Source organism: Zootoca vivipara, chromosome Z1 (assembly GCF_965207765.1).
Source record: "Zootoca vivipara chromosome Z1, rZooViv2.hap1.1, whole genome shotgun sequence".
In the NCBI taxonomy this organism is placed as follows: Eukaryota; Metazoa; Chordata; class Lepidosauria; order Squamata; family Lacertidae; genus Zootoca; species Zootoca vivipara.
The window spans coordinates 24,045,867-24,064,761 of NC_142583.1; the positions used below are offsets into that span (position 1 = coordinate 24,045,867).

At 42.4% G+C, this 18,895-nt stretch overlaps 1 protein-coding gene across 2 annotated transcripts; it reads right to left on the bottom strand.

Annotated features, from left to right (window-relative positions):
- Positions 1–1,754: 1,754 nt before the first annotated feature.
- Positions 1,755–18,591, bottom strand: LOC118083468 (cytochrome P450 4V2). 2 transcript variants are annotated; one of them, XM_035111925.3, is made up of 11 exons: positions 17,765–18,591; positions 13,909–14,021; positions 11,798–11,883; positions 11,011–11,201; positions 9,858–9,927; positions 9,179–9,305; positions 8,357–8,548; positions 6,955–7,057; positions 5,762–5,896; positions 5,472–5,651; positions 1,755–2,309 (listed from the first exon to the last, which is right to left on the bottom strand). In XM_035111925.3, exons 1-11 carry the CDS (start codon positions 17,973–17,975, stop codon positions 2,137–2,139), a joined length of 1,581 nt encoding a protein of 526 aa, XP_034967816.3. In that variant the 5' UTR covers positions 17,976–18,591; the 3' UTR covers positions 1,755–2,136. The 2 variants fall into 2 exon arrangements, with proteins under 2 accessions (XP_034967816.3, XP_060134755.2); XM_060278772.2 differs by having other exon boundaries at positions 17,747–18,150.
- Positions 18,592–18,895: the final 304 nt, after the last annotated feature.

An 18,895-nucleotide genomic window follows, 5' to 3' on the forward strand; every position in this document is an offset into this window, starting at 1 on the left:
TGTTAACCATTCCCTTGTTTTACTTTTAGTTAATTGACTCCACTCTAATAGCTCTCAATAAGTCAACCCTTTCCCTATCTCTTTTCTATAAGAAGCTTATTGTGGTGAAATCCATGAAGGTGTCTTTGTACATAACATAGGTTTTTGAGATCCATATTAAGTTTATCATACCACAAACACCCATGCCAGTCAAACGTTAGATCATGTCCTCCTAGTTCCAAGTGTGTCTTGTTTTTCAGTGTCACCCAATCCTTTATCCACACTAAGCAACAAGTGGTAAAGCTTAAATTCAAGTCAGGTATGCCTAATCCTCCCCTTTAATTTGTATATTGCAATACAGTCCTACCTTGGTTGATGAACGCCTTGTGACTTGAATGTTTTGGCTCCCGAACTTCCTCCAGCCAATCAGAAGCTGCGCCTTGGTTTCCAAACGTTTTGGAAGTCGAACAGACTTCCAGAACGGATTCCGTTCAACTTCCAAGGTACCACTGTACTTTAATTTTAACCCGTGGTTTCTTCCTCTACCATAAAATAAATAAAAACTTTTTACCATTGTTAAAATGATAAATCATTAGTCAAAATTTTTGAAATAAAAACCTCATTCTAGGCAAAACATTCATCTTTATCACTGAGATTCTACTCAATGACAATTTTATCATCTCCCATCTTGACCAGTCTTTTTTTATTTCAGTCCATGTCTTAACATAATTATTTTGAAACAACATACATTTCATATTTGTCATAGTAATACCCAAATATTTTACTCCACCCCCAATTTGAAGCCCTTTCTTCTTCATCAAAACCTTCTGATCTTCTGTTGACATGTTCCCTTGACAATATTTTCATTTTCTGGTGAGTGACCTAAAAGCCTGCTAACATACCAAAATCATTTGGCTTAACCATAAGAATTTTCATTCGCTGTAGTAGATTTTCCAAAACTAACATGACATTTGAAGGCAGCCTTGTTTAGGGAAGTTTTTAATGTTTTATTGTGCTTTTAATTCTGTTGGGAGCCGCCCAGAGTGGCTGGGGAAACCCAGCCAGATGGGCGGGGTATAAATATATTATTAGTATTATTAGTATCATTAATATTATTACATGAAGTCATCATTATAAGTTTCTTTTCTTATCTTTACTCCCATAATTCTCTCATCTTGTCTAATGTCTCTAAGCAAGACTTCCAAGACCAGGATGAAAAGTAGCAAGGAAAATGGACACCCTTGCCTTGTCCCCTTCTGTATCTCAAAGGGTTTTATCAGTTCCCTATTAACATTTATCTAGACTGTCATGATGCATAAATCGATTTTACCCATTTAAGAAAGTTATCTCCAAAGTTCATATCTTGCAATACTCTAAACAAAACAAAAATACCCATTTCAAAGGCTTTCTCTGCATCCAAAAATATCAAAACAGCTTGCCTCTCATTATGAAAATTCAGATATTCCAAAATATCAAACACAAATTCAGATATTCCAAAATATCAAACACATTATCTCTTAACTGTCTTTTAGGCAGAATCCACATTGATCATGATGATTGAGAACCTGTAAAATCGTTTTTAATATTTTGGACAAAATTAACGTGAATAACTTATAATCATTGTTCAATAAATAAATAAGTTGATAGTTTTTCACTAATGTCAAATCTTTAGCTTCTTAAGTTAAATGGTTCTGTGAAGCCTGAGCACTAGGTGGTCCTAATCCCACCTGGGTCCATGATAGCCAATAAGAAAAGATTGCTCTGGTGTTCAGGTGTAATTTCATCCATACTTTCAATTTTTATTATTATAGTCATACATCCTTAAAATATATACTTCGGTATCTCTATTTTCTTATTTATGTGCATAAATAATGAATAAAGGAGTTTTAAAGAATAAAACCAATTGCTCATTTTCTTTAGGATAAGAAAAATCAGCTATTGCAACCTAGGTTGAAGCCTAAGAATTCCAAAGCCATTTGGAATATCCCATCAATTGAACAAGCATCAGCTTCTAGATTGCAGCTACTGACTTTTTGAAGGCAACAGCACAATTTTGGTTAACAAAAAGAAGTCCTAGTAGGGTTGGGCAGTCTGAAATGTCTTGCTCTGAAAATCAAGTGTTTCTTCTGAAGTAGTCCAAATGCAATGTTTCTTATTTTAAGAGCCAGAAGACGATCTGTTTTTCAACTGAATCCAGATGCCCTTATTTGGACGAAGAATCAGTTCTCCTACAGGGCCAAGTTGATCGCGTTGCTGCGTACTTTCAACACAAAAGCGCCGTAGAATGGTGGCTAAAATAGCCTTTTCTTCCATCTGTGCAAAGCGCTGGCCTGCAGAGGGGTTGGAAAGCGATGACAAGATACAATTAACCAGAGGAATAATACATATTTATTATTATTCAATATGAGCCATGTCACACTGAGGTCAGAGTCTCAGATTCATAAAAAAAAAACATTTTTCTATACTTATCCAGATGGTGACGGATTTAAAACCACTGGCAGGAGTGAGTGAAAAACTGGAAGGGGTGGATTAATAGTGCAGAAATAACCTTTAGATCCAGGTACAACTGTGCTATACATTGGAAAGTGAAGACAAGATAGACCAAGATTAACCAGAGCAATAATATGTATTTATTATGATGTTTTAGCACATTTTTAATATTCTGTTGGGAGCTGCCCAGGGTGGGCAGGGTATAAATTATTATTATTATTATTATTATTATTATTATTATTATTATTATTGACATGTGACACTGAGGTCAGGCTGTAAAATTAATTTAAGAATTTTTATTTTTTTATATAACATTTTATTAAATTTTCCAATTGATACACACTTAAACATCCAATCAAACTAACAAATAACACAATAACATGTATTCTACTGTGACCTCCCTCCATCCCCTCATAAGGTTTTCTAACCAAAGCTTATCTCGCAGTTTCTTTATTTCTTCCCCTTAAGTTCAATTCGCAGGATTTACTTCAACCCTGCAAGAGTTTTTAAACTTCTACAGTTCTTTTCCATGTAATCCACATATTTACTCCAGTCTTTTAGGAACTTTGCTTCCCCCTGGTTCCGGATCCCGCTAGTAAGTCTCGCTAGTTCACCGTAGTCCATCATTTTTTTCTGCCACTCTCCAATCGTCGGTAATTCCTGTGTCTTCCATTTTTGGGCTAATAAAGTCCTAGCCGCGGTTGTTGCATATAAAAATAATACATTGTCCTCTCTTTTAATTTCTTGACCTATTATTCCTAACAGAAATGATTCAGGTTTTTTGGGAAAGGTGTATTTAAAGATTTTCTTCAGTTCATTGTATATCATTTCCCAAAATTCTTTAACCTTATCGCACTTCCACCACATGTGATAGAAATCTCCCTCCCTCTCCTTACATTTCCAGCATATTCTATTATTCATTCTATACATTTTAGATAATTTCACTGGAGTTAAATACCATCTATATATCATTATCCAAATATTCTCTTTCAGTGTGGTACATGCAGTAAATTTTAACGTTTGGTTCCACAGCTTCAACCAACAATCATAATCTATATTATGCCCAAAGTCTTTTGCCTACTTAATCATCGCCTCTTTTGTCAGTTCATCTTTTGTATACCATTCTAACAACAAATCATACATTCTAGACAATAATTTTGTTTTGCCTTCTAGCAGCTCTATATGGAATTTGGACTTTTTGTCCTCAAAACCTATCTCTTTGTCTTTAGAAAATATGTCATTTATTTGGTGGTATTGCAACCAACTAGTTAAAGAGTCTTTAATTTCTTCATATGTTTTCAATTTCCATCCTTGTTCTGATTTCCTTAGAATTTTTTCATATGTTAATCTCTCTCCTTCCATGTTCACCTTTTTCACAGTAAATACATCCACTGGTGAAATCCACCATGGAGTCTTAGTCTCTAACAGCATTTTATTCCTTTCCCATACTTCAAACAATGATCTTCTTATCACGTGATTTGTAAATCCTTTATATGTGCTTTTCTTGTCATACCATAAATATGCGTGCCAACCGGCTCTGTTGTTGAATCCTTCTAAATCTAACAAGTCCGTGTTTCCCAATGTTATCCAATCTTTTATCCAGCATAGACAGGACGCTTCAAAATATGTTTTTAAGTCCGGCATGGAGAATCCACCTCTTTCTTTCTTATCAATCAAAATTTTATATTTTATTCTTGGCTTCTTCCCCTGCCAGACAAATCTTTGCAGTTCCTTTTGCCATTCTTTGAATTGTCCTGTCCCCTTTATAATCGGTATTGTTTGAAATAAGAATAACATTTTGGGTTAATTTAAGAATTTTTAAACACTTATTTATATATAATTGTGTGTGTGTGTGTAATATATATATATAATTATTCAGATGTTTATTCAAAATTACGAAGAAGGTAGTATGGGGGGGAGAGGTGATGTATATAAAGCCACTGGAATGAGTGTGTGAAATGCTTGAAGAGGTTTAGCATCATAAAATCATAGAACTGTAGAGTTGGAAGGGACCCTGAGGGTCATCGAGTCCAAACCCCTGCAATGCAGGAATCTCAACTAAAGCATCCATGACAGAAGGCCATCCAATCTCTGCTAAAAAACAAAACTCCAAGGAAAAAGATTCCACTCCCTCTTGAGGGGAGTCTGTTCCACTGCCAGACAGCTCTTACTGTTCTTCCTTATAGATAGGCATAATCTCCATTCATATAACTTAAACTCAGGTGCATTCACTTCAGTCACTTTCCCTCTCAAATAATATTTATTTATTTTAAAACAATACAAAATACAAAAAAAGCACAAAAAAGACAAAATAAAAAATAAAAACATATCAATTCTCTCCAAACAGCAATGGCGGTAGACCGGAAGTCCCTCACTTAAGAGTAGTTTAACAATTGATCACTCTGCCTAGGGAACTTGGAACTATAGCTCTCTGATGGAAAGAGAGGTTTCCTGAACAACTCTCAGATCCCTTAACAAAGTAAAGCTCCCAGGATTCTTTGGGAGAAGCCATCACCATTTAAGATGGTATAACACTACTTTAGATGTGCAGTGTTGCTGGGGCTTTAGTAGATTGCATAATCTTTCAGCTTTGCTGTTGGATAATCATCACCTTTAGACGCCTTCTGCTACTGACTCATTACCCGCCCCCGCCCCTTTTTTCCTTTCTGGAGCGATGGAGAAGGTGGAAGGCCTCACGGGGCAATAGCAGGACCATGGCTGGCCAGCCGGTCATGTGGCAGACCCCAAGGGGCACCAGTTTGCCACCCTCTAACAATGCTTGCCTGAAGCAATCACCTCAGGTTGCCTAAAGCTAGGGCCAGTCCTGACGACGACAACAACAACAACAACAACAACAACAACAACAACAACAACAACACATTTGTAGGCCTTGCTCTAAGTACTATGACAAAAATCTCCCTTTGAAAGATCAGTAATGGAAGCATACTGTGCTCTGGAGTTCTGAAGAGATACAGATTATTATTTTTTACTCTCATACATACCAATACAATTCCTGAGCCCAGCAGAGAAAGGTACATATGCATATGGGTGCCTCCCAGCTGTGTACTCAGGAAAAAATCGCTCAGGTCTGAATTCGTCAGGCTCCGGGAAGACATCAGGGTCTCTATGCAGTGCATAGGGCACAATTATGACATCAACCCCTTTTGGTACCTTAAACCCTCCTGCCAAAGAAAAAGAGATATTTGTTAGTCTCTTCTTCCAGAACGACTCCCATTAGTACTAAGCTTATAGCTACAGTGCATCAATGCATTAACCAACCTGAACTACTTACTTATATAACATTCCTCACTCAGTGTACGGGCAAAAAATGGAACGGAAGGAAAGAGGCGAAGAGCTTCTTTAATAACACAATCCAGATACCGTAGTTGCTTCAAATCGTCCATGGTAACATAACGATCGGAGTCCCCTGAGAAGAAACATGTGTTATTCTGACACCTATTTTAAGTTATGGTGGAGCAGGAGGCATTGTGGGGTCTAACCCACTAACCGCCATAAATCATTTCTGCACTTATGCTAAGAACCAGCTCATCTGGGCTTCTTTTTTGCTGGCATAAGGTCTGACCACACTAGAGCTGCAAAGACCACAGCACAAAAAAGCAAAAGGTCTGGCCCCTGACTCCAGAATGACTTTTTGTCAGCAGAAGGCGTTGCTAGCCTCTGAGGCCACTAGAGGACAGCACTTCCAAGCACTCAAAGATTGAACCTGCAGAATGTTATCTGGGAGGCTTTGATGAGTAGGACAAGCCAGTGCAGACAATACCTAAAAGGTGTAATGTTTGGAGCTGAAGTGGAGATTGGCCTTCTGGCTGAGGTTAAAGGGAACTGGACTTCTAGGAATGTCTGCAGGACCATAGGTTCCCAACTTGATTTACAATGGGGATGGGGAACTGGATCCGACGAGGGGGTAAGACCCTTAATCTTCTCACCACGGTTCAATTTTGGGTGGGGCTGCCCATCTTTCAGAATTTACAAGGGCTTGCTGTAACCCGCAATCAACTGCAATGGCAGTTACAGGAATCCCCTTTGAGATCTACTTGCAAATGTGCTTTGGATCCAAACCACCTTTGCAACCAGACTTTTTTCCTCAGCAGACGTTGTTCAGCTGACGGCCCCTGATGAAGAGCCCCCTTGCATGCCTGGGAACGCCTTAGGACAGTTAATCCCAGTGGTCATTCACCCTTTAAGCTGCCAATTGTCCTCTTGTAGCCACATCCACCTCTGCTCCAGTCTCAAAGTCACAAAGGACATCAGGTGTGGGGCAGGTGGGTGTGGTTTGGTGAAAACAGCCTCATGGGCCAAACTGGGACCTGTACTTGTGGCCCAGAGGTTCCCCATCTCTGTGTTAGAGGAATTATGAGACATTTATGAGCATTTACTTAGATAAACAACACTTAGATACAACTTAGATACTTACTTAGATACAACACTTACCCAGGTTCACACCCAGAGGAAAGAAAAACTCACCAAAAACGTCATCCAGTTCCCGGTGAACTTTTCTTTGGACTTCTGGATCACACCCAAGCAAGTAAATGCACCAATTCATGGCAGCAGCGGTAGTATCATGACCCTTGGAAGAAAGAATTAAAGGTCTAATGTTTTATCACGCACACAAAAAAGAAATCTCAGCTGATGGCCCTTTCCAGGACCTGAACAAAATATTTCAAATCCTCTAGCTCCTGCCACCTTTGGTTTTGCACACATCTAAACTTCTAAGGCACCAGCCTCATACAGAAGAGTGAATATTTCAATAAATTAAGTGTATAGGCAACAGTAGATGCCAGGGATTCTTCCAGCCCTGGTCACTACCCATGTGCCAAAGGCAGACTGACACTCATTCCCATATCTGAAAAGGTTTTCTCAGAATGGTTGATATGCCTATCTAGCTATGTTTTATTGTGTTTTTAATATTTTGTTGGGAGCCGCCTAGAATGGCTGTGGCAACCCAGTCAGATTGGCTAATACTACTACTACTACAACAACAGCAGCAGCAGTAACAACAAGAAGAACAACACATACACTGCAACTTTGCTTCTAGGGTGTCACCTAATTTTATTTATATCTTGTCCTTTCATTTAAAAAATAGTCCTCAACATAGCTAACATTCAAAAAACAATCAGAACACACAAAATAATTAAAAGCCAGAAAACAAAACGAAGCCCAGAAGCAGCATAGCAGAGCCTCCTCTGTCATGGCCCCAAAACTCTCCCCCTGCAGAGGTGCATCAGATGTTTCCGTGTGAGGTAGCCACTGAAGATGCACCTCTTGCCTTGGACATTCAACTGATGAGCTATTATCATTAGGACCCCCCTACATCCCAACTGGTATACCTATAAACTGGTTTGTTTATATATATCTATTGTGTTGCATGGGATGGGGTTGGTTTATTCGCTGTAGTGTGCTGTATTATCCCTTTTTAGATATAAACTGCCCTGGGACTTTACAGTGAAGGGTGGGTGTAGGAGGAGATGAAGAAGTCAACCAACTTCTGATACCAAAATCAACAAAGTCCTCTGTGCAAAATAGCAGGACTGGTGAGGGGCATTGTTTGGAGAGTGCCATGAACCGCTGACAGAGGGGTCTACATAGACAAGATTTGGCCCACAGGCTTGAAGGTCCTCATTTCTGTTTGAAATGACCACCTGTGGTCAGAATTATTACCCCCATACTGTAGTTACCAGCCTAAATGAGACTGAGTTGCCTACATCCAGCTAGAAAAGAGATTCAAACTGGAGATTTCCCGAGTTCTGGAAGTCACTTACAATACAATCCTCATACAAAGTTCATTGAGCTCTATGGGGTTTACTCTCGGGTAAATGGGTAGAGTTCTGCAACCTAAACCAGCACTCTTGTACTGGGCATTCTATACCTCAAACATGAATGTATCCACTTCCTCTCGGATGTCCAGGTAGCTCAACTTCTTCCCATCGTCATCGGTGGCATTCAGAAGCATATCGAGAAAAGCTCTCCTGACTTTGCGCTTGCTTTGATCACCGTTGCTGACAGCATTGCTTTTATGCTGCTCCTGGTTTTTTAATTCACGAACTTTTTCTGCAATAACCTTAGATAGCCAAACAAAAAGCGGTTTATTTTTCAGGTTGCATAATACAATGTGTGCACTCCCTGCAGTGCCAAATAATGTGACGGTTGTCCCGTGAAATAAGTGATGTGCTAGATCAGTACACATTGTTAAACTCTATTCATGAATGGATCCAAAAGCTAGCAGAATATGCAGAATGAGATGGTCTATCAGAAAAAAATAAAGAATAAACCAAAACAGGAATTTGTTTCAAAATCGGAGGTTTTTAAAGTATACTCGAAATATAATTACAGTAGTTTAAACTCTGTTGCAGCATTTGAGGAGTTTCAGTAATAGTTGCAAGTTAGACATGAGAGTTAAGATATATTAAGAATAAGTTAAATTATGATAAAAGTGTGTATTGGCAACAAGTAATATATAACTGAAATAAGGAATAGATGGGAGGTCGGGTCTATAGTTCTAAGATCAATTTATGCTTTATTGTTTGTTAAGAGAATTTTGTGTTTATTGTTATTCTTGTTTGTATTTTTCCTTTCTTCTTTTTTGTTGTATCAAAAAAAAAACTGTGGTGGATGGATGGGTGGATGGATGAATGAATGAAGGGAATCAAACAAACTACAGGCAATAGTAAGGAAAAACATAGCAGCTTACATTATCAGTAAAGGTGTGAAGTATCTTTAGACTCCTGTGATGTTCTCTCCCTTCTTGGAACATGAGGTACAGAAGGTTAGGCCAGAGCCAGGGAGACTTCTGTCTGTGGTGAATCAGATCACTCATCCTAGGGCCACAAGCAACAATGTTGGATTTATTTCTAGGAAAGTACCGTAAAGTGCATGAAAGAGTCCAAATTTATTGCTAGTAGGCTGAGCAAATCAGAGTGGCATGTAGAGATGCAGAGAAAAGTGATTCACGTGTAAAACAGAGCCCAGTTTGGGACATACAACCACAGCAGTGCCCTGCTCCTCCACTGCAAAGATCCAGTGTGAATGTAGCTTCTAGATGAGCATTCAACCCACATAGAGGCCCTGAATTGTGCAATTCAGCTCCAATGAGGGACAGGGAGGAAGATCGTGCAAAGCAGGCCTTTGGAAATTTATCGTGCAGACAGTCAAGTTCAGACTGAAGGCTATCTGCATGGTGGAGGAAAAAGAGACCCTTTCTCCGTGTAGCCCCCAGTAAAAGTATTTGTGGATCAAGGCTCTGCTGCAGAGATGAGGAACCCATGGCCCTCCTGATGCTGTTTGACTCCAGCTACCAACATCTCTGATTTTTGCCAGGCCAGTGGTTCACCATCCCTGCTTCTAGAAGAGGTGATCACATTGACACCTACCTGTAGACAGCTCGGACATACTCAGAATCCTTATTGTGTTGTGCTCCTATGTTCTTGCCCATAGCCGTTTCTAGGAACAGAAAAGAAAGAACTCAATCAAAGAATCATGCTCCTACAAACCAAGAACAGGACATAAAAGGAAGACCTTACTTCGAGTCACACCACTGGCCCATCGAGCTCAATGCTGTCTACACTGGTTTCCAATGACTTTCCAGGTTTCAGAGAGAAGTTTTCCTAGACTCATCTGGGGATGCCAGGATATGAATCCAGAATCCCGTACATGCAAAGCACTGAGCCATATGGTCAAATTGTAGTAATATTTACTAATTCCATACCTGCAGTCATTGTCTCCTGGGATTCCCTTTTGGTCCCATAGTATGTGTGCTTGTGTCCCAGTCCTGACCTGCATTCAGACTGACTACAAATCAACAGTGATTCAATTTGATTACAATTTGACAATGAATTATTTCCCTTCTCATCAGGGAAATATCAGTGTAGATCAGTGCAGATCAGAGGTTTTCAACCTTTTTGAGTCCACAGCTCCCTTGACTAACTAAATTCTTTCTGTGGCACCCCTGTGGGGTTCACGAACCCAGTTATGTGACCTCCCCCCTGCTTGCAGAGCTGGCAGCCTTCTTGTGGAGTGTTCCCTCAGCCTTCCCTCTCCGCTCCTTGGAAGTCCTCTGGGCAGCTGCACCTGCCACCCCTGGTCTCTGAGCTGCCCCCCCCCCTACTCCAAAGAGAGGTGCCTTCTCACACTGCCCCACAGGGGCCTGGGAAGCATACCTGGGCAGCCCAGAGGCACCATTCGCCTGGGCAACTTGTAGCCATGGCTGCTGTAACCAACAACCACACAAGCCTTTGGGAGGCAGAGACGTGAGTGGGGCATCAACGGAGGGAGGGAAGGAAAGATGGACAGAGGCCAGTGTTGCCCGCAGCACCCCTGACCATCATTCAAGGCACCCCATGATGCCATCTCCCACAGGTTGAAAACCACTGGTGTTCTCCATCATGGATCACTCAATCAGCATTTAAATGAATAACAAGCTATTAACAGTGGAAAACAACACTTCTGCTCAATTCTTCCAGAAAATGAGCAGGGATGTTTAAACCTCATTTATTGCAACACTTCGACAGCAACCACAGCACTTACCACAGATTACATCAAGGGCACACAATGTGATGTAGAAAAAACAATCAAATGGCTCCCTGTCCACATGCTTTTCAAGTTTCTGAACAAGGATATTGGCTTGTTCATTCATCACTTCAAGGAAATCTTCTAAAATGGTGAAATGGAAGGTGGGTGTTAACATTTTCCTTCGGGACCGCCATTTGCTCCCCGTGCTGCAAAACAGAAACTTGAATATTATTTTTTCTCTACATCCTTGGCTGGACACAGGGCTTCTAACAAGTCTTAAAATGCACACAAGTCTCACAATGCATTAATGCCTTCAAGCAGGACCTGGAACAAAACATTGCAGCATGCAGTGCTCCAGTTCACTCTATTCCTCCTCGCCCCCAGCTGGCCATCCCCCCCCCCCAAAAAAACCCCACCATTTGGTAAAAATTAGTTAACCCAGGTACCAAACGGGAGGAAAATGGAGCAGGACTGCAGCTGAAGCCCCATCTCCAAAGTCCATATTCAGCAGAGCGTCTGAAAGGGGGGCCCCATCTGCAGTGAATACCTCTGTGCACAAGGAGGGGCCCTTTTCACATATTCAATAGCGCATGAGGAGGCGGACACGTGGAGTCAGAACTGGAATATTGGGGGCATGACCTATCACCCCAGTCCCATTACCTCCTTCACACATTCCTTATATATGTGTTGAGGAGGACTAACAGCTCAACCAGTACTGGACACACCAGCTACACTGTGTTCCAAGGGGTGCAACAAAGGGGTACACTGCGCACCCATGTTCCGGGGGTGACTTTTCCTTTACCTCGTTAGAAGCCCTGTGCCCAGCCAAGGATGCAGAAACCTGTAAGGATCGGATTTTGTAATGTGCTTAGAGCTACTCAAAACAACCTGCCAACAGAAGAGATTAAAAAACATAAATTCTTGACTTTGCCCTCCAATGCTATCTGTTCAATGGTGCCTTCACTATCTAAAATATATTCTAGTTGAGTTCAAAGTGACGGCTGTTGATTTAGCAGTCTTAGCAGCTCCTTTGCTTTCTCTTTAGATTCCAGAGCTTGACTATGCCCTGAGGGTATGGTAGGTCCTGACATCAGATTGGTAATGAGGTATATAAGATCTTTCTTAACTTCACACTTTAAACCTGTCACTGGACAGATAAAATCCTTCTAGGATGGGCTGTTGTCTTACACCACCCATAAAACACTCTTAGCCGCTTCTAGAATTCTAATCTTCCTCTCAGGGAATCAAAACCAAGCTGCCCTGCCAAGTTTAACCCCACTCAAATAGTCCAACAGTATCTGCCCACAGACAATCCTTTTGTCCAGCATAAGTGATAGAAACCTTATACCCAGTTATTCCTTGAATCTGGCAGGTGGAACTCTTTTTAACCCCTTTAGCAGCTGCCATTGTCAAAATCCTGCCAAGAAAGAAAACCTCCACCTGCTTTTAGAAAATACATCCAAACAGATATAATGGAAAATGCATATCACTATAATATAATATACTTAAAACAACAACAACTGAACAAAGATAACAGCACTCTGCTGATGTTTTCAGACTAGTGGATCATTAACTGGATATCTGCATTAAAAGCAATCCTTGTGCTGATCGTACAAAATGAAGTTCAAGGCTTTGTACAGCTCAAGCTTTACATAAGCAATTTATCTCACTCCTGTTCTTGGATTACAGAAGTATTTCCAATTTAGCAGGATCCAAGATTGGATCCAGCATCACTGATTAAATTTATTAAGAATTAAGTCCTAGCAGCTTCCACAGGACTTACTCCCAGGTAAGAATATGCAATTTAATGCCTTTAATATGCAATTGCATCTGAGTCTTTTCAGAAGTACGTCCCAAAGGGTCTAATGCAGCTTTCTCCCAGGTAAGTATGCATAGGACAGTGGATGAACTTAAATAGATATCCACTACTGAGCAAGCTCCGTTAGAAACAATGGAACTTATTTCCGAGTAAAAGAGGGGGAGGTGTATCAAGCACCTGGTAGAACTGAAACTCTATGGCTGTTGGGTTACGTTTATCTTCATGGGGACACGCTGAGCAAGCCTGCCTTAGAAGATGAACAGAGTTATTAGGTTATCTTCTCAGATTTTCATCTGAATTCTGCATTCTCATTCAGACTGCTTTATGAAGGGGGTGGTTTCTTTCAAAGGTGCAGTAGCATTCCTTTTTTTTACAGGAGGTATTCAAGGGTATGCAGCACGGCCACCTCTTTGACGTTGTTAAAAAAATATGGCACCTATTTTTTCCAAGAATAAAAGCACTGTGCAGCAGGATCACATGCTGTGATCCACATCTAATCTCAATGATGGAATTAGGCCTGGGAGGGCTAGCTCCCATGCACACCAAGCAATTTTTTCTAAGCCTGATTGCAGTGTGGAAGGCAATTTTCAGAGAGGTGCAGCAGCTGCGGAGGAAAGAGTTAACACTCCCCATGCATCCTTCCCCCACCGTTTGGGGGGGGGGGGTGAAATCACACACATACACCCTAGGAAAACAAACCTTGGGGGGGGGTATCATGGACTAAGGGAAACTTGTTTTCCTAAGTCTAATTGCCCCATGGGGAGAAGAGGGGCAAAAAGAGGGGAAGAGAGAAAATGGAAAGGGGTGTGGGTGTCAGAAAGAGAGAGAATATGCAAATTAACAAGAGAGTAGAAGGATGGAGTGAGAAGCGTATGCGAGAATATAGGATGGATGACTAAGGTACATGCTTGTGCGACACATGTGAATGGTTGGTGCATGAGAGAATGGGGTGGCTCTGCTCCCACTTTGGCCCTATTCACCATCCGCTTCAGCCCCGCTTAACCACAGGCATGCACGCACCCCTTGGCAGATTATTCCCAATGGAATGTGGCCTTCTCCAGACCTGTAGTAAAGACTAAGAATGAGAGACTCACCTCTACGGTTTCTGGATGATATAAGATCAGAAAGGGCAGTGGTCCTATCCAGAGCTGTAGTAGTGGGATATTCCATAACACTGCAGTGTAATCTATCAACTGTTTAAAGAAAGCTGGGATGGGGGTGGGGGGAAGGAAATGCATCAGGTATGAAAATAAGACATTCAATATCCCCACCTCTATGCAACTTGTTCTCATGAGAATAGCACCTACTCTAAGAGAAGAGCAACGACCACATAGCAGGAGGACCCTCTTCCTAAATTCAGATTACAAGAGACAAGGGACTCATTCCAACCTCCCACTTTCACATCAAGTTCTAATTCATGTAGCATGCTCAATCAGTTCTGGTAAACATCAGAAAGTATAAGAGCACATTTACATTTGCTTACAACTCATCTTAACCATATAAATAACCCCTCTTCATGGGTGATTCCATACAAAGAGGCTCCCTATTGTTAGTGGGCAGTGGGCCCCACTGTGGCACAGCATATAAAATAATCCATATTTGATCACTGTGACCATGTAATTGGAGAAAGGGACCCAGAAGCAACAGCAAAGCAGGTGGCTCAAGAAGTAATAGATCTGTCCTAACAGACACCCTTAGTCCTTTAAAATGACGTGAGTGCAATAGATGAGGCAGGAGATGTTGTAGCCCAGCAAAGAGGCCCTGTCATATATTCTTCTAATGAAAGTCTATATAACTGGCCAGCTGATCCAGCCATGATAGGAGAAGATACACCTGCACCTCTGCAAATACAGTCCCCATCTTATAATGCAGTATTAACAATGCTTGTAAATGATTTTGCTAAAGCTAATTCAGTTGAAACATAGGCTGAAACCCCTTCATTGTGTGGTGTTTTACATGATCAATGTTTTCTGTTTATGCAAACAGCAGAAAATTTATTTCACAGAATGTGGGTGTTGCAAAACATAGTTTCAGGTCCAAAAGCAACAGCTGGCACTCTGGTTGGGTTAGTGGAGAGGGGGATTTTGACTGGAGCTTCACAGTCAGGCTAGACCGTATTAAAGAAACTGAAGAAAGCAAAAATGATGGATTGGCGGACCATCAAGACAAAGCCTGGGCTCAGTGAGTTCTCTTCAGATTCAGTAACCAAACAATTAAATGACATTTTCCAAGGCTGGAAAAAGAATTCATACAATGTGGCAAATGTGACAAAAGAATGCCACATTTTGTATACAGAGAAGAACAGCAGCGGCTCACATTTCTAATAAGTTTGGTAGTTGTAAAAAAAAAAAGTCTACTACTGTGTTCAGCATTGCAGAATTGCTCAGGAGACAAAGAATGTATAAAAGAACACCTTTTTTGAGAGCTGGATAATAATACTTCTAAAAAAATCCTAACCATACCAATTTACTCAATTCCCAAGATAGATACTTAAAGTATTTGATTTCCTGCTCTTAATGTAGCTACTTTATGTAACATGCTCTTAAAACACTTTGTTTGGAAACACTTTGATTCACCTAGGAGATTTATTGTAACTATTTGGAAACGGCGGTGCTTACTTTAAAGTAAAACAGCATTCAGTTGAACTTGCTCCTAAGCCCTTTGCGGGCTCTATGTTTGAAGAAAGAATCTCAACATGAATAGGGGGCTTGGAGCTATATACATATCAGCCCCCTTTCCCAAATCCTTCTCAAATCCAAAAAGGCTTCAGGCATGCAGGTTCCTAACCAAAGGGAACATTTTAAATGCATTCAACTCACTGTACTTAGAAACTCCTTTAAGACACACCCACTCAATTCAGGGAAACCCAAGGTGCAAGAACGTTGAGGTACAGTAAATGAGACCAAAACATAAGAGGAGAAGTTGAATGCAGCAGGCCCATTTTCTTTGGGGCCAGTACACAGGGGGATGTTGATGATACTTTCTCTCTCTCCTGGCATCTGTATGTCTTGGGAGACAATGGAAAAGTGTGCCTTCGAGGGTAAAGTCAAACTGTTGGGGAATTACAGCACCTGCTGTGGTTGTAGAGACAGGAAAGACATGTTTTATTGCAGGCAGGATAGATGAAGGCATCTGGTTTTGCTATTACAGGTGCACCATGGCATTTCTTCTCTCTGCCCTCCTCCCAGCAATCATTCCTTCGCTGGTCACTGCTGTGGATGCATGACCTGACTGTCTGTCTCCAGACACTGCAATCATCTGCAAGAGATTCCCACACGATGGGGTTGAAGTTGCTAGTCTTCACATCATGTTTGTAGACATATTTGTAACACAAAGTTGGTATGCCAATGAGCCTGGTGCCTGAAGCCAGCTGCCAGAAGAGCATATTCCTTGGGGGTCCTGCCATCTTCCATTCTGTGGACGGAGACATCATTACGACAGGAGTACAAACATGCTGGGAATGTGGGTTTGGGAGAGCACATCTTTGTTTGAGACTCTGTTCTGCCATGTGACTACCAAAATATTCCTGATACAGCGCATGTGGAAGGCACTGAGGCATCACTCCTGGCAGCTGTAAGCTGCCCACAGCTCCCTTCAATAAAGCAGTATGCTCAACATGCAAGCCTGGTAGACCTTCATATTGGTCTTAGATATTAGCATTGCATTCTCCAACCTTGGGGAGAGGTGTGCCGTTGCCGTAGCTGCCTTGCCAAAATGCTTGTCCAGCTCAGTGTCGATGGAGAGGTTGCTTGTTATGGTGGAGCCCAGGCAGACAAAATTGCCTACCACTTCAAGCATGTGGCATGGAGTGCTGGTGATGTTCTGATCCAGGATGGTGAGGCGAAACTCCATGCACTTTCTTCTCCTGTTGCAATTCTCTGTTCAAGAACAATGCCCGAGAGGCCTTTAAGAAAGCTGTGTTCCAATACACAGTTAAGAGACAGCCAGTGCACTAAAATGCTTTAGTGCAGGGGTGGCCAACTCTGAAGAGACTGTGATCTACTCACAGAGTTAAAAACTGGCAGTGATCTACCACCTTTTGGGGGGTTCAGGTCAAAGTTGTTAAGCTTTTTTAGGGATGAGGAAAGCCCCATTTTTTAGGGGTTCAGGTCAAAGTTGTTGAACTTTTCTGAGGCGGGAGGAAAGCCCTGTTTTGGGGGGCCAAAGGACTAAAATGTTGAGCATTTTTAAAGTTGTTGAGCTTCTTTGGGGGGAGCCAGTGATCTACCAGTGATCTACCGCAGACATCTAGTGATCTACCGGTAGATCACGATCTACCTGTTGGACATACTACCTGCTCTAGTGGTTAGTTCTCACTGGGGCTGGTGGGGCAGAGCCAATGACAGGCAGAGGAAACTTTCTACTTTCCCCCTTCATCCTTTCTGCCTAGTTTTGGAAGAGCAGCCCGGATACTTATGAGGATACCCCCCAATAAATTATTTGAGGGGGGCATGCCCCCCAAGTTGGTGGGCATTGCCATTCGAATGATGTGTGCATGCCTTATCTTTTGATCAATTATGTAAGTCTGGGCATTTTATTCAAGTTGGCACCCCTGTTCACAAGTGCAATGTGGAATACAAGAGAGAAGTTAACTTTAAAGAATATTAAAGTTAAAACCAGCCTTTTCCGGTAAAGCATACACTCACACATTTGCAGTAAAAAGATGGATGGCTGCATCTCAGCCACACCTCAAACAAGAACATGACTGTGGGGCATCTCAGCTTACTGAAATTAAGAGATACAGTACAAGGAGAGATACAGTGCCTGCTTTTCTGTGCCTATCCTAGGAAGCGCCGCTCCCTCGTGTATGGTTCGCCGCTTTTAGGCTATAGGTCACGATGGACCGACGCTTATTTCCAAACCTTGAGAAACGAGGCTACTTTCGTTTACCCCCTCCGAAGACCCTTTCCAAGCTTTGCAGCCGCTTCCCACCTCTCCGCCGGCCTTTACCTTCTCCTTCGCGTTCAAAGAGTAGCGCGTTGCCCAGCAGCGGGTACCAGGGTCTGAACCCCGGGATGGGCTTCAGCTCCTTGTATTTCCAGTAATGGTCGAGCAGCAAGCGGACGACCATGACGGCCAGCAGCGTGGCGAGCGCGGCGAGCAGAGCGAGCGCCCAGGAGAAGAACCGCGCGCCCTCCGGAGCCATCGCCCAAAACCCCATCGTCGCCGAGCGCGGACGGCGTAGCTCTGCTCCGGGAAGCGGAACGTTTTGCTGAGAAAAGAAGCCCCGGGGAGAGAAGAGGAGGCGGAGGCGGAGCCGGCGAGGGGCAGGACTGCGAGAGAGGAGAAGGAGGTCACGGGAGGGAGAAGCGCAGCGGCATGGCCTCCGCCTCTAGTCAAATAGTGCAGACGGGGGCGGGGAGGAACAGAGTCACGGGGATGGAGAAAGGTCGCCGCCTTGGGGGCTCGGTAGCCAAGCGGAAACGCGAGAAAGAGGCGACCTGAGGGGAGGTCTGAAGTCACGCCAGGCCTGAGGAAATGGATAGAGAAGTTTTACTTCCTCTTTCATATACTGTAACACACTAGAACTCGTGGACACCCAGCGAAGCTGCATGTTGGGAGGATTAGGACCAGCGAAAGAAAACATTTCTTCACACAGCACGCAGTTTTAAACTGCAGAATTGGCTCCCGCAGCAGTCATGGCTGACCACCAACCTGGATGGCGAATTCATTCAGGATGCTGGACAGGGTGGGTCATCACTGGCCTGAACCAGCAGGCTCTTCTTAAAGACCTGGTCTCTAGTGACGTGGTGGGAAATGTGGACGTTTTCATCATCAAGGTCCTCAAGGCAGCTGTAAGGAGCACAATACACTGTAGAGGGAGCGTGAGTTTCCTGGGAGTCCCCTCCGTTGAACTCAGACATGCTTTCTTCTGACTGCAGGTCTTCCCCTTTGTAAAACACCCTGAGCATTAACCAAACACTTTTCAGCCAGCTGGAGTGCAAGCTTTGGCTTTGAATCAGCAATGCAGACAACCGTGCAAAGGAACCATTTTAAACCGCTAGCCTAAACTACCACCACCACCATCAAAAGGAAAATAGGCAGCCTCTCATTAATTATTTCGGGTATTCTCTGACTTCC

What these genes read in the sequence shown, in the direction of transcription:
- LOC118083468 (XM_060278772.2), bottom strand. Translation starts at nt 17,975, where the DNA reads ATGGGGTTTTGGGCGATGGCTCCGGAGGGCGCGCGGTTCTTCTCCTGG. An exon ending in TGCCCTTGATGTAATCTGTG is followed by an intron (nt 9,928 to 11,010) that starts GTAAGTGCTGTG and finishes TTCTGTTCCTAG; the next exon opens with AAACGGCTATGGGCAAGAAC. An exon ending in TGGATACATTCATGTTTGAG is followed by an intron (nt 7,058 to 8,356) that starts GTATAGAATGCC and finishes CTTTCTTCCAAG; the next exon opens with GGTCATGATACTACCGCTGC.